Source organism: Furipterus horrens, unplaced genomic scaffold (assembly GCF_987537825.1).
Source record: "Furipterus horrens unplaced genomic scaffold, mFurHor1.1.pri manual_scaffold_5, whole genome shotgun sequence".
NCBI classification, from domain to species: Eukaryota; Metazoa; Chordata; class Mammalia; order Chiroptera; family Furipteridae; genus Furipterus; species Furipterus horrens.
In genome coordinates, this window is record NW_028327175.1 from 97089568 (window position 1) to 97107988 (window position 18421).

The following is an 18421-nucleotide window of genomic DNA, read 5'->3' on the forward strand; positions in this document are numbered from 1 at the left end:
AGGAGACAGACTCTGAGATGGAGTTTACTGTTTGGGATGTTCAGCACCTACATAAAGGAGGGGATGGAAGCACAGGGGGGCAGAGGGAGAGGTTGAACCATGATGCGGCCCCAGTAACAGTCTCCACCAACCCCACAGGAGCTCTGGAGCCAGAATAGCCCCCTAGAGTGGTTCTGAGTTGAACTGGGATGTCCTGGCCTTTGTACCCCCACCCTCTTAAGTAGTTATGGGATGTGGCTGGCCCAGAAGGGCAGTCCCTGAAGGGGCAACTGCCCCAGGCTGCCAGCTAACCATAGTCTCTACCTTTGGGTCAACAAGCTGAAGATCTTGGAGGTACAGCCGTGTCCACCACAACATGGATATATGACCGTGTCAAAGGGAGAGACCGCCAGGAAGCAAACACAGCGAATCAACAGGCACAAAGAAATGAGGACTTGCACAGGGGCGTCTCTTCTACACCTTTTTATTGGACAGAACTTTGGTTGAGCATATTGGGAAATGGGTACTCACATGATGCAAATACAAATGGACAAACTGCTTTTTAAAGATTTGTCAGCTTGAAGAGCCATGAAAATGAGCTTCTCGTGGTCATTCCAGGAATCCAATCCTAGGAAACTATCTGAAATACAGACGTTTTCTGCACAGAGGCGTTTGAGGCAGTGTTACCGATGACAGTGAACAACTGGAAAGAGCCCTGGCCGGGTGGCTCAGTAGTCGGAGTGTTGTCCCATACACCAAAAGGTTGAGGGTTCGATTCCCGGTTGGGGCACATACCTAGCTTGTGGGTTCAATTCCCTGTTGGGGCGCGAAAGGCAGCCAATTGACGTTTCTCTTTTTTTCTCTTTTTCCCTTCCTCCCTCTCTAAAATAAATAAATCCTTGGGTGAGGATTTAAAAAAAAATTAGGAAGAATCAGTCCAACTACCAGGGCACCATTAGTGGTATCCTCCTGAGACAGCCACTAAAAATAGCCAACAAGGGAGAATGCAGAAGACACAAAAATGAATGTGCTCTGTTGACAACTGTGTTGAAAACATAATCAATGGGTTAAAAAAGAAAGAAATACCAAAGCAGTAGCTATGTTGGATTAAGTGCATCATCTTTCTCGTGTCCTAAATCAGTTGTGATGAGGAAAGAATATCATTTGTCAGGCACAGGCTGGCATGATCAGACTTGACAGCAGGGTGTGGAGACTGTGGGGTTCGTCTGGTCAGAGGTTCTGGATGAGCTGCCAGTGTGGCCTGGTCACTAAGAGGTCCCGTGGCACCTGGCTGCCCTCACAACAGTCGAGGAGACCACAGGGGTCCCAATTGGAGACCTAGAGGCTGGTGGCACTAGAGGGGTGGGGCCATGGGCCAGCAGGGTGCCATTTCCGTTGGAAAGGTTTCTCCCTCCTGGGTTGACAGCAGGAAACGGAAGCCTGGCAACGCCAGTCCACCCCCCCAAAGTCACCCAGCCTTGGGCTGGAACCCAGGTTTGCCAACTTCCCATCCAGGGCTCCTTTCAAGCTAACTCATTCAGCACTGAAGAATTATGAAGATTTTGAGGTTCTCAGGACCACCCTGGGTTAGAGGGGGTGTATGTGTGCTGTGCTTTTCTCTGTTTACACGTGTACAGTGGAAGGTAAATGACACAGAACTCTGTAACACGTAAAGGAAAGGCTCCCCTGCCCCCTCCTCAGGTGCCCCGAGCTTAGTGTCCATCCTCCATGTTTTTCTGCACCCATGCTAATGCATGTGGTCACTATTCGGTACGCTTGGTCCCTTGTATCCTCCCCTTGACCGTCTCTTCAGCCGTGTGGTATTCACTGTGTCGGCACGTCCTCCATCAGTTATTGAGGTTGTTTCCAGTTTCTCATGGTTGAAACGGGGCAGCCAGCTGGTGGACAAGTGTGTTCAGAGTAAATAGCCTGCTGGAGAATCAGGCAAGTTCCCCTCATTTAGAATTTGGGCCCCCAGTGCACCTGGGTTGTCTCCCACTGTCTTTGAAAGGCCCCGCAGGAGAAGACTGAGCCCAGTGTGGGGACCCAACAGGCTGGCAGAAGCCCCTCCCCGTCTGGGCCCGGGCAGATGGCTGTGTCAGGTCGCCTCTTGCTGGTGCTGCAGGATATTGCTGCTGCCTGGAGGGTGGCACTGCACACAGACAGCTCATGTCAGCAACAGGTTCCAGGGCCAGGCCTCCCCTCTCCTGCCCTCGCAGGCCACCTGGTGAACTTAGTAGGTGTTCCGGGTGTGGCAGTGGGGCAGCTTCCTTCACCCCAGGATAGACACAGTACCTGAATCCTTGTCACTGGCACCTGCCCAGGAAAACCCTCCCTGGTGGCCCTGCTTGTCCCTCTGTCCTCACCAGACTCATCTCTTCCTGTCCGCTTGCTCTGCAGCATATTAGTGGGATCCCCCAGCATCTGACCTGAGACAAGTGCATTTGTTCATTTGGGAGGAGATCAGGGAGCCCCGGTACGAGGTGGGAAGTGGGACTGAGGCAGTACAGGCATGTTATCAGGCCTGTGACCACTGCAGGCTGCTGAGCTGAGGGCCCATGAGAGCCCACTAATCACACACAGGTGCATGAGGAGGCAGCTGGGTTAGTGATCTGTCAAATCGCCCCTATTATTGGCTCAGAGCTCCTTCCAGGGCGTTAACCGCAGGCTCACAGTTTGCTGGTTCTTCTTCCGCAGCTGTTCTTCAGGTAGAGTCAGGTGGACCCAGCATGTATTGCCCATAGTGTGTCCATTTTCCTGAGGAAAGTTTAGGCCTAAACTTCAAGGTTGGCCCTCCACCTTTTCAAGTCAGCAGCTGAGCATAGATGAAATCTTCCAGAACCTTCCAGCTCCTTCCAGGCTGAGCCCCAAGGCTCAGGCCTGTCTGGTGCTCTCAGATGTGCGGGTTCACCTTCCCTCATTCGGTGAGCGGGCCATGACCACTGATGGCTCTCTCAGGATCAGCCCCTTCCCTTCAGCTCAGGATCGCATCTGGGACGGGGGACAGCACCCTGCACCCTCGTCACCCAGCACTCTCTTGAGCTGGGAGAGCAGGCCTGGGGTCCACATGCACCACCTGCTCCACCATTGCACAGCTCAGCTGCATGTTGTGGGCTGACAGGAGCTGCTCAAGGGCTGGTACTGCATGTGAAGGCACCAGTGAGCTTCCTCGGTACAGCTCCCATCTGGCTGTCACAAATGTCGGAAGTCCCTCAGTGCCTCCTGAGCCCTGGCCATGAAGGCCCCTGCCGGGGGCCTGTCCCAGTCACCCCACTCCTACTGTCCATGTCTGCATGTCATCCTCCAGTCCAAACCCATCACCTCAGAGTTTGCCCACTGCCCTGCTGCTCCTCCCTTCCTTCCGGGTCCCTCCGACCCCACTGTTTTCCCCGGATACTGGGATCCAGCCCAGAGGCTCCCCTCCTGCAGGAAGCCTCCCCTGTTTGCTGTCCTGCGTCCTTGCCACCTGTGGACAAGCATCTGGAAACAAGGTTGGATCCATTGCTGCTGGCCTGGGCTAGCACCAGTGCCAGCTCATCAGCCCAACCTCCTGTTCACCTGACCCAGGATGGCTCTGTGTGCCCCCTATCTGCCCACCCCCTGTCCCCTAATGTGAATCTGTTTTTTTAATGGCATCGCCAGCATCTGGTATTATGTGTTATGGCTGCATCACACCAGGAGGACAGGCTTTGTCATGTTCCTGAGCAGCCTTGGTGCCTGGAACAGAGCACACACAGTGCATTGCAGGAAGGACTGGCAGGCACGGGGTGGCCGCCAGGGGGTGCTTACAAAATGGGATGGGATGTCTGATCTCTGAACCCGCCCTCCTCGCATGGAGGCGAGGGCGGAGTGCCTGTACTAAGTCGAGGTCCCTGATCCCTTCTGGGGGTCACTGCCATGCTCCAGTGTCAGAGCCCACCAGCCTGCCGTTCCCCACTTGTCTGGCCTGACTTTGGCAGCACAGGGTGCAGGAGATGATGAACATGGCTTCCCAGCATCCTCTGTTCTCTTTCAGACAAAGGCCCCAGCGAGGACCTGCGACCCGAGGAGAGGCCCATGGAGGGTGAGGCGCTGGCCACCTCCCACATTGCATCCCACCACCCCATCTCTGCTGCCCTCCCCTGCCCCTCATCTCCCCTTTGTCTCTGTACAACACAGGGGTCGGAGGGTGGGAGTTTTGTGAGCTGGCTGAGGTGGGAGGTTTGCAGACCTGTTTCCTAGAACGATGAGGTACCTGATCAGAAGTACCACAGCTCTTTCTGGTAAGGGAAGGTGCAAGGCTTTCTTTTTTTTATTTTTGTACACACCATGCTTCTTTTCACAAAGATCTTAAGGGTGAGGTCTGAGGCTTGCCTTCTTTAGCGAGTAGAATTTGGGCTTGAAAGCACAAAATTGACTTTGTGTCTATCAGACATGCTCATTCTCAGGAATACAGCTCATTCCCTTCCTGCTGAGAGTGAGAGTAGGCCAGGAAGGAAGATCAAAGTGAGGACTGGCCTCTTTCATCTCAGGAGTCTCTGCCCCTGAAATGGAATGAGTGGGTGTCAGAGGAGAGAAGTATCACTTCCCCCAAAACAGTCTGGCAGGGGAACCCTGAAGTGATAACAAAAGTCCACCGCCACCTGGTGGCAGCACACTCAATTTGCAGACTTAGTGTTTCCTCACTAGTTAAGTGGCTTAGTGAGCAGATCTTCACTCAGGCCTGGTGATACCCTAGACTGGATTTCACAAGCAGGTATTTGAGCCCAGGAATCACAAACCTGTCTGGGGGTGCCATTTCTGAGGAAATAGGCTTCCTGCCGCCGCCACCCTGACCTTCCCCATTCCAAGGTCCCTCCACAGAGCCATCCTTGGTGCCAGCAGAGCAGGGACACGAGCTGAGAAGCATGGTGATGCTGCCAGTGGGGAGGCCCAGCAGGCTGCTTTTTGCTTTTCAGACAGCCACGGCGATGTGATCCGGCCCTTGCGGAAGCAGGTGGAGCTGCTCTTCAATACGAGATACGGTGAGCAAGGAGCCAGGTGGGGTCGGGCATCCTGGTTCACCCTTCAGCTTTCCTGTGTTCAGAGAGACTTTGGGTCCAGCCCCCATCCCAGCTGCTCCCTGCATGGGAACAAGGAGGGGGAGGGGAGGGAGGGACTGGGATCCATTGGGAGAGGGATGGCAGCAGCCAGGGAGACTGAGGCACTGCCAGAAAACCCCACCCTCTGAAATGCTCCATCTTGGCTTCCTCGGTCAACATGCTCACACTCAGTCACCTCTGCCTCAGCCTCGGGTTGGAGAGGACATGCCCTCCACTATAAGAGCTGCCCCTCTGTCCTCGGGCTCCACCCCCGCTCGGGGTCCTCGGGAAGGCTCACTCATACATAGCAGGAATGTTCCTCCTAGAGAGACCAGGAAAGAGGATGAGGAAGCCGGGTGAAAGCTATTCTTTATTAAACACCTTTGGTTTGCCAGGCACTGGCCAAGTGCTTCACACAGGTTCTCTCATCCCATCTCACAAAATCCCTGTATCCTGATGCTCACTTCACATGTGAGGAAAATGAGGCCTGGTGAAGTGACGTGACTTCTCTGAGGTCCACAGCTGATGAGTGGCAGTGCCTAGCCTAGACCTCAGATCTGTCCTCTTTCCAAAGTGTGTTGTTGGACCTCACAGAGTTTTGGGGTCCTTTGTGGTGGTGAGGGCCCTCTAGAGGGCCTTTCTGGCAACACAGGGATGGGCACCTGGTCTGGGTGGAGCCAATGCCAGGTCCCGCGGGCTGTCAGTGGGTCCTCCTGCACCGCCTGGCTGTGAGGGCTCGGAATGAGCATGAGCTTGGGTTTCACTCACCTCAGCTCTGGGGCTCTGGGACCTGAAGTGAGTCAGATCCCATCCGAGCTCCAGGTCTCTTACCTGGAGACTGGGTAACAGTACTCATGTCTCAGGAAGGCTGGGAAGGTTCAGTTAAGTGCAGGCTAAAAGGGCTCTGGCACCTGTGGCTGCTCCCCACCCCAGACCTGGGAGGAGGGAGTTGAGGCTGGGGGCCCTATAGCAGCTGTGTCTCTGCAGCCAAGGCCATTGGCATCTCGGAGCCCGTCAAGGTGCCCTACTCCAAGTTCCTGATGTACCCAGAGGAGCTGTTTGTGGTGGGGCTGCCTGAAGGCATCTCCCTCCGCAGGCCCAACTGCTTTGGGATTGCCAAGCTCCGGAAGATCCTGGAGGCCAGCAACAGCATCCAGTTTGTCATTAAGAGGTAAGGCCAGGAGCAGCACCAAAATGCTATCTTCCTCTTCAGGTTGGGGCAGGCTTTTTCTCGTTTTGTTTTTAAACAGTGCAGTGTTAATCAGAGTTTGGGCACAGCTGAGCAGGCACAAGGTTATCCAGGCCCAGCCCAGGTCTGCACCAGGCCCAGAGCCACCAGACTGACACCTTCTCAGGCTCCAGTTGGCCAACATGTGGAACGGGAATGCATCTGCCGGCTTGCTCTCCTGGACTGTTCTGAGCATCCTCTGGGCAGCTGTGTTGGTGTCCTGGGCCAGGGGGCATGAGGGCACTGCTGAGGGCAGTGCCCATTATCCCAGGATTAGAAAAGGTGGCTGTGGCATTTCCAGGTCCTTTTTGTTTCCTCGGGCATCTTAGTTTTGTCAGCGAAGGCCCAGTGGAGCTGTGCGCCCAGCTCAGATATAAAGTCCTTCTGGAGGAGGTGGGGACGACTATTATATTTTCAGAGGAGGGGGAGGACTTGGGGTGACCTGTTTTGTGTTTCCCACTCTGTGTGTTACTGTCATGTCTTGTAAATTTAGGTTTGATTTGGTTGAAAGCAGCAAGAAAGAGGAAACTCTTAAGGGTGTGGTCCTCTTAGAAGAGTAGATGGCCCCCAAGTTGGGAAACTCATGGTATTATTCACACCTGGAGGGGCAGGCTGGGGACGGAGCATGGGACAGGGAGCTCTCCCAGGGAAGCCGGTTTGCATCAGGGGAAGTAGGGAAGCTGGTGCTTTAGGAGACAAAAATAGTGGACACCTGGATCCCTCCTTCAGCAAATACATCTTGAGTGCCAACCATGTGCCAGGCTGTGATACAACAGCAAATGCCATCAAGTCCTGCCCTTGAGTTGGCCAATCTCACTGAATAAAATGACAATACAGTGTCCAGTAGAGATAAGTGCTGTAATGCAAGGTAAGGGGACAGAGAAGGGTAAAGAGGAACCTGTCTACGGAGGTGACATTGGAACAGAGACCCAATGAAGCAAGTCATGTCAGTATCTGGTGGAAGACGTTCAGGCACAGGAAACAGCTGGTGCAAAGGCCCTGAGGCAGGACATGCTTACATGTTTGAACACTAGCAAGGCACAGTGTGGCTGGTGCAAAGTGAGCAAAGGAAGAGTGGTGAGTGCTGAGGCCCAAGAGATAGCAGGGGCCAGATTACACAGGGTCTTGGGCTGGTTTAAAGAGTTTGAATTTTATTTGAAACTTAATGAGAACTCACTGGAAGGTTTGGAGGAGAGTAACATGATCTTGTTTTTTTTTTTTTCTCCCCAGCTGTGAGGCAGAGGGAACTCTGTGGAGTATAGGCAGGGGAAGAAGCAAAGACCAGCAAGGAGGCTTTAATCTGTCTGCAGGGGATAGGGCAGCAGCTTGAACTGGGTAAAGGTTGCGTGGAAGTGTTGGAAGTTGTCAGATTCAGGAACTGTTTTGAAGAATTTGCTGATATATTAGACGTGAGGTGTGAGAGGAATAGAGGCATGAATGACTCAAAGGTGGCATGCTAAGCAGCTGGGCTGGCGGGGAGGCCTCTTTCTGAGATGGAGATGATGTGGGTGGAGGCCGCAGCCAAGAGTTGAGTCCGACGTGTGTTAGGTTTGAGGTGCCTCAGGCCTTCCAGGGAGGGGCAGCAGTTGGATAACGGGAGTCACAGTCCTGATGCTCTGTGGAGAGGTCAGAGGGGGGACAGAACGTTGGGAGCTGTCAACATTCAGGAAAGACGTAGTACATGGTGACAGCTTGCCCCGTCCATCCCTCAGACCCAGAACCAAAGCGCTTGGGCAGCTCAAAGGTAGGAGATACATCAACAGCAAATCCGTGTGAACTGACCTCTCTCTCCCCTGTGCCCCTTTTGTTGGCCCCTCACCGCTGGCAGCCACTGACCCATGTTCATTGTCACTTTGCCTTTCCTGGAATGTCATGTAGATGGAATGGCACAGTGTGCAGCCTTTGCTGTCTGGCTGCTTTTGCTTAGCTTTTGAGATTCGTCCATGTGGTTGCCTGGAGGAGGAGTTCATGTCCTTAAAAATAGACCAATTTTAAAAAGTGAATTTAACTAATTCCAGTTTCCTGAAACCCAAAGGAAGAAAGAGATTCAAATAGGAGAGTGATTAACTTTGTCGCATGCAACAGCAGGGGGCTGGGGGGACTGAGGACTAGTTGGGGTGATTTTAAGAGGTAATTGGAGGAGAGAGAACATTTGAGTATCTTCATTTTGTTATTCCTCATTGTTAAAATTAGCAAAAATACTATTGGGACTATTAAGTGAAAAGCAGCGACCTCTCATTAATCTTACTTTTAAAAAGGATGCATTTGGGAGGTGATGTAAATGCTTTATAATTGGAAGTATGGTTACATAAATAACTTTGTGAATATACCAAAAGCCACTGATTGGCATAATTTAAAAGTGAATTTTATGGTTATGTGAAATACATCTTACATATGTATGTATATGTGAATATTAGTTTGCTGGGTCCCACAGGTTCAGGGCACTGACCCCAACAAGAACTCCCCCACCTCAGACACCAGCCCCAAGTAAAGGGGGCCCTAGGCCACCTACACTTCTGAGCAGCTGGCTCCCTATGACTCACACAGGTTCAATAATTAGCACAATTCACAGAACCGAGGACAGGCTCTATTAGGATTACAGTTTTATATAAAGGATATAAATCAGGACCAGCCAATTGAAGAGACACAGAGGCTAGGGTCTGGGAGGGCACTGGACAGAGCTTCCATGCCCTCTTCCGTGAAATCAGGGCAAGGCACCCTCCCAGCACATTGATTTGTTCACCAAGGAGCCAGCTCCACCGAGCTTCGGTATCCATAGTTTTTATTGGGATGCATTATGTAGGTTTGGTGGGTTATTGGACATGTGATTGAATTCATTCCCCAGCCTCTCCCCTCCCTAGAAGTCAGGAGGTGGAGCTGATGTCAGGTGGCTCCAAGCCCCAGCCCTCTAATCACGTGGTTGCTCTTCCTAAATCCTGAACCCACTCGGGATAAACGACAAACACAGGTGAGATCCAAGAGGCTCACCATGAATAACAAAGACACTCTTGTCATTTGAGAAATTCTCAAGATTCACAGGTTCTCTCCCAGGAACCAGGGACAAAGACCAGACAGACTCTTGCCCAGCACTGCTTCCAAATGCCCCGTTTTCAGTGCAACCTTGTTCAGCTAGAGCGGGCCTGTGCGGGTGGTGGGGGTCTGGGGTCTGTGCCAGCCTGAGGCACTGGAGAGGCAGGCCGGCCAGAGGAGGGCATGGTGGAGCGGCACAGGTAACAGAACCACTCCTTCAAATTTCCCGAAGGGAAGGGATGCTGGACCAGGGTCCAGTGTGAGGGGTATATATACTGAGGCTGCCCGCAAAGGGTGTGAGCTCTCCACCACAGAGGTGGCCAAGCAGTGACACAGAGACCCTGCCTGGGAGGGAGTGAGGCCCAAGGCCAGACTTGCAGGGCATTCTGCCCCCCAGCCAGGCAGCCAGTGGGTGAGGATTTGCTGCCTGCTCTGGCAGCAGGCATTTGGGCATAAACTCATTGCTGGGCACAGAACTGGGCTCCTGGGGCCTGAGAGGAAGGAGGCACAGCCCTGCCTTGGCCCACAGTCTCAGGAGCTGGGAAAGGCCTCAGACTTCATTCAGACCCCACTACCACCACTCCCTCTCCTCCTTCTCCTTCTGGGGAAACTGAGGCTCAGAAAGTGGAATGATGTCCCACAGTCACCTAGGAGTGTCAGGAGCTGAGCAGGACTCCCAGCTCTCAGGCCAGAGTACCTTCCACAGTCCTCCGTCATCTCCTCAAACTTGGATTTGTAAGGCCTGCTCCCCTCTCTTTGAGCCATGACAGAAAACAGATCTGAGGGTGTCCCTCAGCTGGAGAGGCTGTGGGTGAGGAGGAGAGGGGCATCTAATTTGAACTCTGCCCCTTGAGCTGTGTGGTCTTGGGCATGTGCCTCACCTTCCCAATGCCTTGGTCTCCTGGTCCTGACAGTGGGGTGGTGGAAACAGTATCTGCCTCAAGGATGTTGGTGGGGCACCTCATGTCTGGGAATACAGATGTTTAGGGAAAGCTGGGCCTGGTCCCCAAGGCCCCCGACTCCACAGTGACCTGGCAGCTCTCAGGTGTCAGCCAGAAACCTCGGGCCTTCCTTATGCCTCCGAGACTGTAGTGCCACACAGTCATCCCCGACGGCTTCTACACTTAAAACCAGCTCCATGTGGAGCCCCTGCCCCGACCATGGGCTCCGATGCTGGACAGTGGCAGTCATGCGGTGTCCTGGGACTGAGAGTAAGGGGGTCAGCCCCACCAGGCCAGGACCTGGCTGGTCTAACTCCCAGCTGAATCTTCAGAGTCCAGCACAGCCCTGCCCCCCAGATCTCACATGTGGATCAGAAGGACAGCTGTGGGGTTGGGCCGGGACCCCAGTCCTAGGCAGAAGGGCCCACTGTGAGATGCGTAGACCAAGGCTCAGGGGGAAGGGTTGTGCAGTACAAGGGTGGCTTGGAGGGACCTTGGCAGTAGCCCCACTTCTGTTTTGCAGGCCCGAGCTGCTAACCGAAGGAGTGAAAGAGCCCGTCACGGACAGCCAAGGTACCCTGCGCAGGGCCGTGGGCTAAGGTGCGGGCTGGGTGTGGGAGGGGTCCCAGGCCTCTGCCACCACCCCTCCTTCTGCTTCCTCTGTCCTCCCCTGGCATTCCCCTCCACATCCAGTTTGCCCCCACCTTTGTCCCCAAGTCTCAGGAGCTAGCTGCCTGCTCACCCTGGCTTCTCTCCCCCCCGCCCCCAGAGAGGGATTCCGGGGACCCTTTTGTGGACGAGAGCCTGAAGAGACAGGGCTTTCAAGGTAAGGTTGCAGCTCAGGATGGGGTTGACAGTCCCAGCGCCATGACCTTGACCTGACTTGGGTTTGGAGGGCCCGCCTGAGGGTGGGGCTGGCCATAACCTTGGGGCCTGGGGCTCTGGGTGAGGTGGGTTCGCAGTGGGGACAGGGCCGTAGCCTGCCAGCTCCCAGGAAGAGTGTCCACAGGGGCTTTGTGGGGGTGGGGGTTCCACAGAGTGCAGGGGCCGCCCACTGTCTGTGTGGGGAGTCAGCTGACCTGCCCACTGCATATTAGGCCGTCAGCCTTGCTCTTCTTGCTTTGAAATCAGAGGAGCGGGAGGCCTCCAAAGGCAAAGAGGGGCACTGCAGCCGGCCAGGAAGGGACGGGAGGAAGTGGGTGTTGGGGGCGAGAAGAGGGAAAGCTTGAGTGAAGGCATGGAGTGTGGACCAAACCTGAGAAACAGGAGCAGGGCAGGGCTGGCTGCTGAGGGGGAGGCCTTGCCCTTCCCATCTGTTGGGGGGGCCATATCACTTCTCAGCTTTTTGGTTGAGATCAAGGGTAGCTTCAGTGAGAGGGCAGAGAACGGCCATCCGGTGCCTGTAGGGGCAGCTCGGGGTGTGGCTGTGAGTGAGTGGGCATTTCCTAGATGGGCCCCCAGTGGGCCCTGTGGCTCTGAGGAGAAAATGGGTCAGCGAGACCAATGGTAGGAAGGGCCAGCCCTGGAGGTGGGGAGCCCTGAAAGACAGGACCCAAATCCCAGAGGGTGGCTGCTCACAGTCCAGTCTCTCTCCCTCCTTCCCAGGCAGCTGGGACTTTCTGTGATGAGTGGGGGTTGAGTCTCTCACCGTACCCCAAAGTTCCTCATATCCAGTTCTCTTACTTGACTGGGGTCCTCACCACCACTCACCCAACCACCCTGAGATCCACTGCCTCTCCTCTCTCTTCCCACAAGGCAGTGCCAGGCTCCAATCTCCCCGAGGGCAGGGGCCCATCTGGGGTGCCCCTGGCACGTGCTGGCACACAGCTCCTTAACACACACCCTCTGGGTGAGCGAGTGACCATTGGGAGCTGCTAGGCCAGGTCCCTGCCTCTCCGGGGGCTGCCCAGTCATCTGAGCTCCTGTCTCCCCTGCTCCAAGCCCACCATGTCTTGGGAACCAGTCCTCTTCACGGCATCTCTCACCTCCCGGGCTTATGGATCGCTGTGGTGGTGGTTTTCAAATGTCAACAATTAACTTAATTTCCAACTCGTTGCTGTTGTCGCAACAGCGTGCATCCTTCCAGAAAAACACACATCTCTGTCAAGATGTTAGCTCTGAAGGACCTGAGGGGCCCACTCCAAGGATCTGATAATTGCCAGAGAAGGAGGTCCCCATAATTAGAAAATTATATTCCTTAAAATTCACTAAGTGCCTTTTAATTTAACAGCCCAAATCCATAATTGTTTTTCACTTTGCAGAAAATTATGACACCAGACTCTCCCGGATTGACATCGCCAACACACTGAGGGAACAAGTCCAGGATCTGTTCAATAAGAAATATGGTGAGCCCCGGGCACCTGGGTGGAGGGCAGCTGGCAGGGCAGGGAGAGAGGCAGGAGCTTCCCAGGTCCATTGTGGTCACCTCTGGGAAAATAATTCGCCCACTAACAAATATTTCTGGAGCACTTACTGTGTGCCAGGCACTGGAGATACAGCAATGAAGAAAACACACAGTCCCTGGCCTCATGGGCCGCATAGATCCATGGGTGAGGAGAGAGGCATTCAACAACTACACACAGAATCTAATAACAATGAGGAATTGTTCCAAGATCATGCAGGAAAAGAGCAGGCTACTTGAGAGAATAACTTGGGTGCTTACCTTAAATTGGGGGCCAGGGAGGACCTCTTTAAAGAAAGAACTGAAGGATAGTTAAGGAGTTAATCGAGCAAAGTATGGAGCAAGGACATTCTGGCTGAGGTATGGGCATGTAAGAAGGCCCTGAGGCTTGTCCTAAGATGGGGAGAAAGCTGAAGCGTGGAGGTGGAGGTGGAGGGAGGAGGGACCCCATGGAGCTGTCTAGGAAATAGAGCTCATCATCCATAGTATCAGCTTTCTATTTCGTTGGGAAGAGTGAAGTGACTGGAGCCACTTTGCACTTTTGAAGTATCTTCCTGGGTGGGGCCCTCACTGGTGTGGCTCTGTGGACTGAGCTTCAGCCTGTGAACCTAAAGGCCACCAGTTCGATTCCCAGTTGGGGCACATGCCTGGGTTGCAGGCCAGCTCCCCAGTTGGGGGCATGAGAGAGGCAACCAGTCGATGTTTCTCTCCCTCTCTTTCTCCTTCCCTCCCCTCTATCTAAAAATAAATAAATCTTAAAAAAAAAAGTGAATGGGTGCAGGACAATGAGGGTGAATGGTGGGAGACCTGCTCAGAGGTTGGAGTGGTAGTTAGGCCTGAATGTGCTCGTGAGCGAGGCCCTGGCCTCAGTCCTGGAGGAGAGTGGATGGAGTCGGGATGTGCTCAGAGAATCACTGGTGCTGAATTGTCAGGGAGGGCGAGGGAAACAGAGCCTCCAGTTGAGTTCTGGCTTGAGGAAAACAAGTTAGAATCAGTTAAGATGCTTTTTTGGTCTCATGTAACTGAAACCGGCTTGAACAATAAAGGGGGTTAATTGGCTCATGATTCAGTTACTATGACTACAGCTCACCCGGAAATGTGATGACTGAAAATAACAAGGACTGTTTATTATCTCTCATGGTGTCAGTGAGTCACCTTGCACAGGGTATCTCCTGAGGCTGCCATCAGAAGGTGGCTGAGACCAGGATCACCTGGACAGCTTTCTGACTCGCATGTCTGGCCCCTGGGCTGGGGGTCTGCTGGTGCCGGAACAGCCGGGCCCCTCAGCATCTCTCTCAATTGCTATGATTCCACTTGGGCGTTCCAGCTTAGTAACTCCAGGATAGCTAGACCCCTACTTGTCAGTCAGGACCGCAACCAAAAATAAGGTCATGGGAATAGAGGAGACACCACAGGGGGTGCAGAGGAGACAAAAGAGGACCCGGACTGAAGGTCAAGAAGGCTGTTTACAGGAGGAGGAAGAGGAGTGGCCAGAATGAGGGGAGACCAGGAAGGGTAGGGTCGTGGACACCAAGGAGAAGGCTTAAAGGAGGAGAGAGTGGTTATCTGTGTCAGATTTTGCCAGGAGTGCAGGTGTCTACAGGGTTTGCAACATGGAGGCCATCAGTCACCGTGGCAGAAGCCATTTTGGAGGCGAGGGAAGTAGAGGAGGCAGTGTTCCCATTCATGGATTGTGGGTGTAAGTTCTCCTTTCTGTCTTGATTTTCTTCGTTTCTAAAAGGATCTCTTTGCAATAATAGCGTATAAACTGGTGTGCAACAAAATCAAAATAAAGAATTAAAAACAGACTGAAATCTGTAGAGACAGAAAGTAGATTAGTGGTTGCCAGGAGGGCATGGGGAGAGGAGGAAAGGGAAGTGACTGCTAATGGGCACAGGATTTCTTTTTGGAGTGATGAAAATCTTCTGGAATTAGATTGTATAAAGGATTTCACAACCTTGTGACTATATTAATAAACCACTGGATTGTATCCTTCAAAATGGTAAATTTCATGGCATGTGAATTGTATCTCAATTAAGTAAACCAGACAGGCTGAAGCAGAGGCACAAATCCAGGGGGGACACGAAGACTCAGAAGTTCTGTACTTGCTAGCGGCAGGGCTCACAGCAGGCTCGGAGTTTCTAGGAGTCAGAGCAAAAGGGGGACTGAGGCAAGTATTACCCTTCCCGGTGTCAATGAGGTAAAAATTAGCTTATTGCATGAAAGAGCTCAGCCGTTCTTTCTAGTGCTAGATGTGCAGAGATTTCTGCAGTGTGTCTTCGTAAAGGGGCACCCTGTGACGCTAAGGATGATGCGCTAAACCAGCCCCTCAGGGGGTCGCCATGAGCTCGGCCCTCTCTCCAGTGGGTCTCCAGTGGTGGACCCCATCTAAGTCTGGGAGAGCTATGAATGTTCAAGTCAGCCTCGCGGCATCCAGGGCTTTGCACCTGGTCCTCGGTTCTGTAGGCAAGAACCGTGGGAGGACCAGCCAGGCTGGGCCCCTGGGGTGGCCGCTGACAGCAGAGCGGAGGCCTCCTCTGCGCATGGGGTGGCAGTGGCCTCTGCCCCACCCCAGGACTGCCACCAGGCCAGCTGTGAGATAAAGTACAGAGGCCTGGTGACAGGAATGAGACCAACGCCCGTATGTGGAAAGAGCCCTGAGGTGGGAACTCTCCTTGGCTGAGCTCAGGCATGGCCGGGCCTCCCAAATGCATCTGCCCTCTCAGGCCAGGCCAGTGCTGAACCACATGAGGCAGGACCCTGGGGCTGAGGGAGGGTCGGGTGTTGTGGGAAGGGCCAGCTCTACCCATAAGGTACCATCCTCAAGGTGGGCTTTCAGATCCTCAGGCTAGGATGCTGAGAAGCCTTAGTCGCTGCCCTGTCCCCAGCAGCTGTAGCTACACATCCCTGCCCACTCCTCAGCCCAGCCCAGGCACTCACACACCAAACCCTCTAGGTCCCCTGCACAATACACCCCTAACTCCCAGCCCCCCACCGATTGTGCCTTTCCTTGGTTCCACATAATGGATTTCTCTTTCCCGCTTGTGCATGGAGCACCCCACACACCTCCACATCTGCACACCAGCATTGCCTCTGGCTCCTGATGACAGTCCCTCTGTTCATCATCCACAGGGGAAGCCTTGGGCATCAAGTACCCGGTCCAGGTCCCCTACAAGCGCATTAAGAGCAACCCTGGCTCAGTGATCATTGAGGGGCTACCCCCGGGCATCCCGTTCCGAAAACCCTGCACCTTTGGCTCCCAAAACCTGGAGAGGATCCTCGCAGTGGCTGACAAGATCAAGTTCACAGTCACCAGGTACTCGGGGAGGAGGAAGGGTGAGGAGGCAAGACTAGGATGGGTGGGGGCTTGCACCAGGGTACCCTTGGCCTTTCCTTCAGTCGGTCCTGCCCTCTGTACAGGACGTTGCAGCTGTCCCAGTGCCATCCTGGGTCCTGGGAGTTGGAGGGAGGGAGGACTGTGGGCCAGTTGGGGTGCAGAGGGCCCCACAGAAGTGAGACCAGCCGCCACACCACAACCACGATAGAAGGGGGCGGCCTTCCTAGGCACCTTCTACCACCCACAGCACCTGCCCACTGCAGTCCTCGCACCCCGGGAAAGGCGTTAGGCCCACCTCAGAGGGGAAGAAATGGAGACTAGTCATTTGTCCAAGGTCACAGCCAGCCAGGACAGAGCCAGCTGAGACTCTGGTCACCCTCTTCCTGCACAATGTCCCATGCACACAAGTCACCGGCCATCTTGTTACAGTGGCAGATTCTGATGCAGTAGGTCTTGGATGTGCCCCAGACATTTCTGATAAGCTCCCAGGCCCTCCCCTGACAATCCCCTCTCTGTTTCTCTTCCAGGCCTTTCCAAGGACTCATCCCAAAGCCTGGTAAGAGGCATTAGTTGGCGGGGGTGGGGGTGCTGCTTGGCATAGGGGGGCCAGAGGCTGGAGTCGGTCGTTGCCCTTCTATTCTCCCCCCTCACCTCGGTACCACCCGCAGGAGGCAAGAGGAAGGCCAGGCTGGAACCTGGAGCAGAGAAAGGGGTGGTGGGTGGCACCAATGACTGTGAGGCTTCGCCAGCCAGAGTTCCAAAAGCGGTTAGGTCTGTGCCCCCCACTCCTCCTGATGAAGGGGCCTGGTTGCCTTTGGTGAGCAGATGAGGTTGTTGGCGGTTGGTTTCTGATCTCAGAGGGAGATCTGCTTGGGGGCCTGAGAGCATGGCAGTAAGATGTAAGGGGTGCCCACCCAGCCTTAGATGGTAAAATGCCTCCCCTGACCCCCTTTCAAGGCATCCATCCCCCTCCATCGCCTGAGTGGGGGTGACAGAGCCACCCGTGAGCACCCTGGGCTGGCCAGGAGCCCTGCCATCTCCCTGCCGCCCCGTGCCCAACCCAGAAGCCACTGCGACGTGAAGGCTAGCTGGCCTGTGCCCCTGGGGAGGCTGTGCCGACGGGCTGGGGATGGGTGAGCATCACAGCATGCCCAGATCAGAGGAGCCTGCAGTGCAGGAATCTGATTTCACAGTCCTGGAGACATTGCAGGTCACCCACCCCGACCCCTGCTGCCTGGAGCTGTTCCCTCCCGTGCCCAAGCCTGGCTTGGAGGGCTTCTGGGGAAGTGTCAGGAGGCCATCAAACTGGTCAGGGGCAAGGCTTCCTGAGGGGTGCAGTGATGTGGCCACTGCTGTCGGGCTGCAGGGGCCCCCAAGGAAGGGAAGCGGGAGTGGGGGTTGGCTGAGGAGGGTTTTCTGGAGAGAGAGGCTCCAGTTCGGCCTCAGGGAAAGGCAGGGCTTGGAGAGGGGAGGAAAGGAAAGGAAGGTGTGCAGTGGGTAACCTCTGTGGTGTTTTCCCAGAGCTCTCAGAGGCGTGAAAACGGCGGGATGACATTTGCAAGGTGGATGTACTGGAGTAGCAACAATTCGCACCCATGGGGGCCCTTGCCAAAAGATTACTGAGTGTCACACCTGCCTCATGTGGGTTCCTTTTACAGATATTTCTGAGGCCTTACTAGGGCCAGCAGTGTCTAGACACTAGGGTTAGAGCAGTGAACACAGAGGCACCATCCCTTTGACTCCTCAGACCTATGAGAGAGGCACAGGAGCCCGACTCAGTGAGGGAAACAGGCTCGGGGTTTCGGCGATGTGCAGTGTGCCCGCGTCACATAACGAGCAGGTGGCCTTAAGGTGGAACCAGGGGGACCCCTGATTCAGGCAGCCACAGTGCAAGCTGGGGACAGGATGGGCAGGGCAGCGAAGTGAATGCTCAGATGCTCCTGAGCACACCACAGGCCTAGGGACTTACCCAGCTCCCTCCTTCTCGGCCCTGGGAGCCAGCACACACCTTCCCTGGTACCACCAGCCCATTCCCCCAGGCTGCTTGGCCCTCTGTGGACCTTTCTTGCACCAGGACCAGTGGTTGGCAGCCTGTGGTTCACTTGCCTGACTCCAGGGCTGATAGACATCAGTGCTGGTGCCACTGAGTCAGTGTCCTGCCACTGCCTGCGCCAACTGGGTTTCCGCCCAAGTGGGTGTCAGCGCGGGGCCCGGTCCCACGAGCAGCAGCAGGGAGCATGGCTGGGCCTCGCTCTGCTGATGACAAATGGAAACGCAGTGAGGCAGCCCCTTGGCCTGCCCTCTGCTCCCCCTGTGCTCCCCAGCCCCTCCTCCCTGGAAGGAAGGGTCCCCTTGGAAGACGGAAAAGGGGCATGGACATTTTTAATAAGTTTGGAAAGCAGCAGAGTGAGAGTCATGTATGACACCTGATGCATGCCAGGCTGT

At 54.6% G+C, this 18421-nt stretch overlaps 1 protein-coding gene across 1 annotated transcript in view; it reads left to right on the forward strand.

The window, feature by feature from the left end:
* Positions 1–18421, forward strand: part of GTF2IRD1 (GTF2I repeat domain containing 1) — a 102025-nt gene that overhangs the window by 55712 nt on the left and 27892 nt on the right. Inside the window, exons 15-22 of the mRNA XM_090276892.1 lie at positions 3995–4042; positions 4917–4982; positions 6027–6210; positions 10762–10811; positions 11008–11064; positions 12500–12583; positions 15772–15955; positions 16504–16532. Of these exons, the coding sequence (XP_090133018.1) occupies positions 3995–4042; positions 4917–4982; positions 6027–6210; positions 10762–10811; positions 11008–11064; positions 12500–12583; positions 15772–15955; positions 16504–16532 (702 nt within the window). The remainder of the gene's footprint in view (positions 1–3994; positions 4043–4916; positions 4983–6026; positions 6211–10761; positions 10812–11007; positions 11065–12499; positions 12584–15771; positions 15956–16503; positions 16533–18421) is intronic.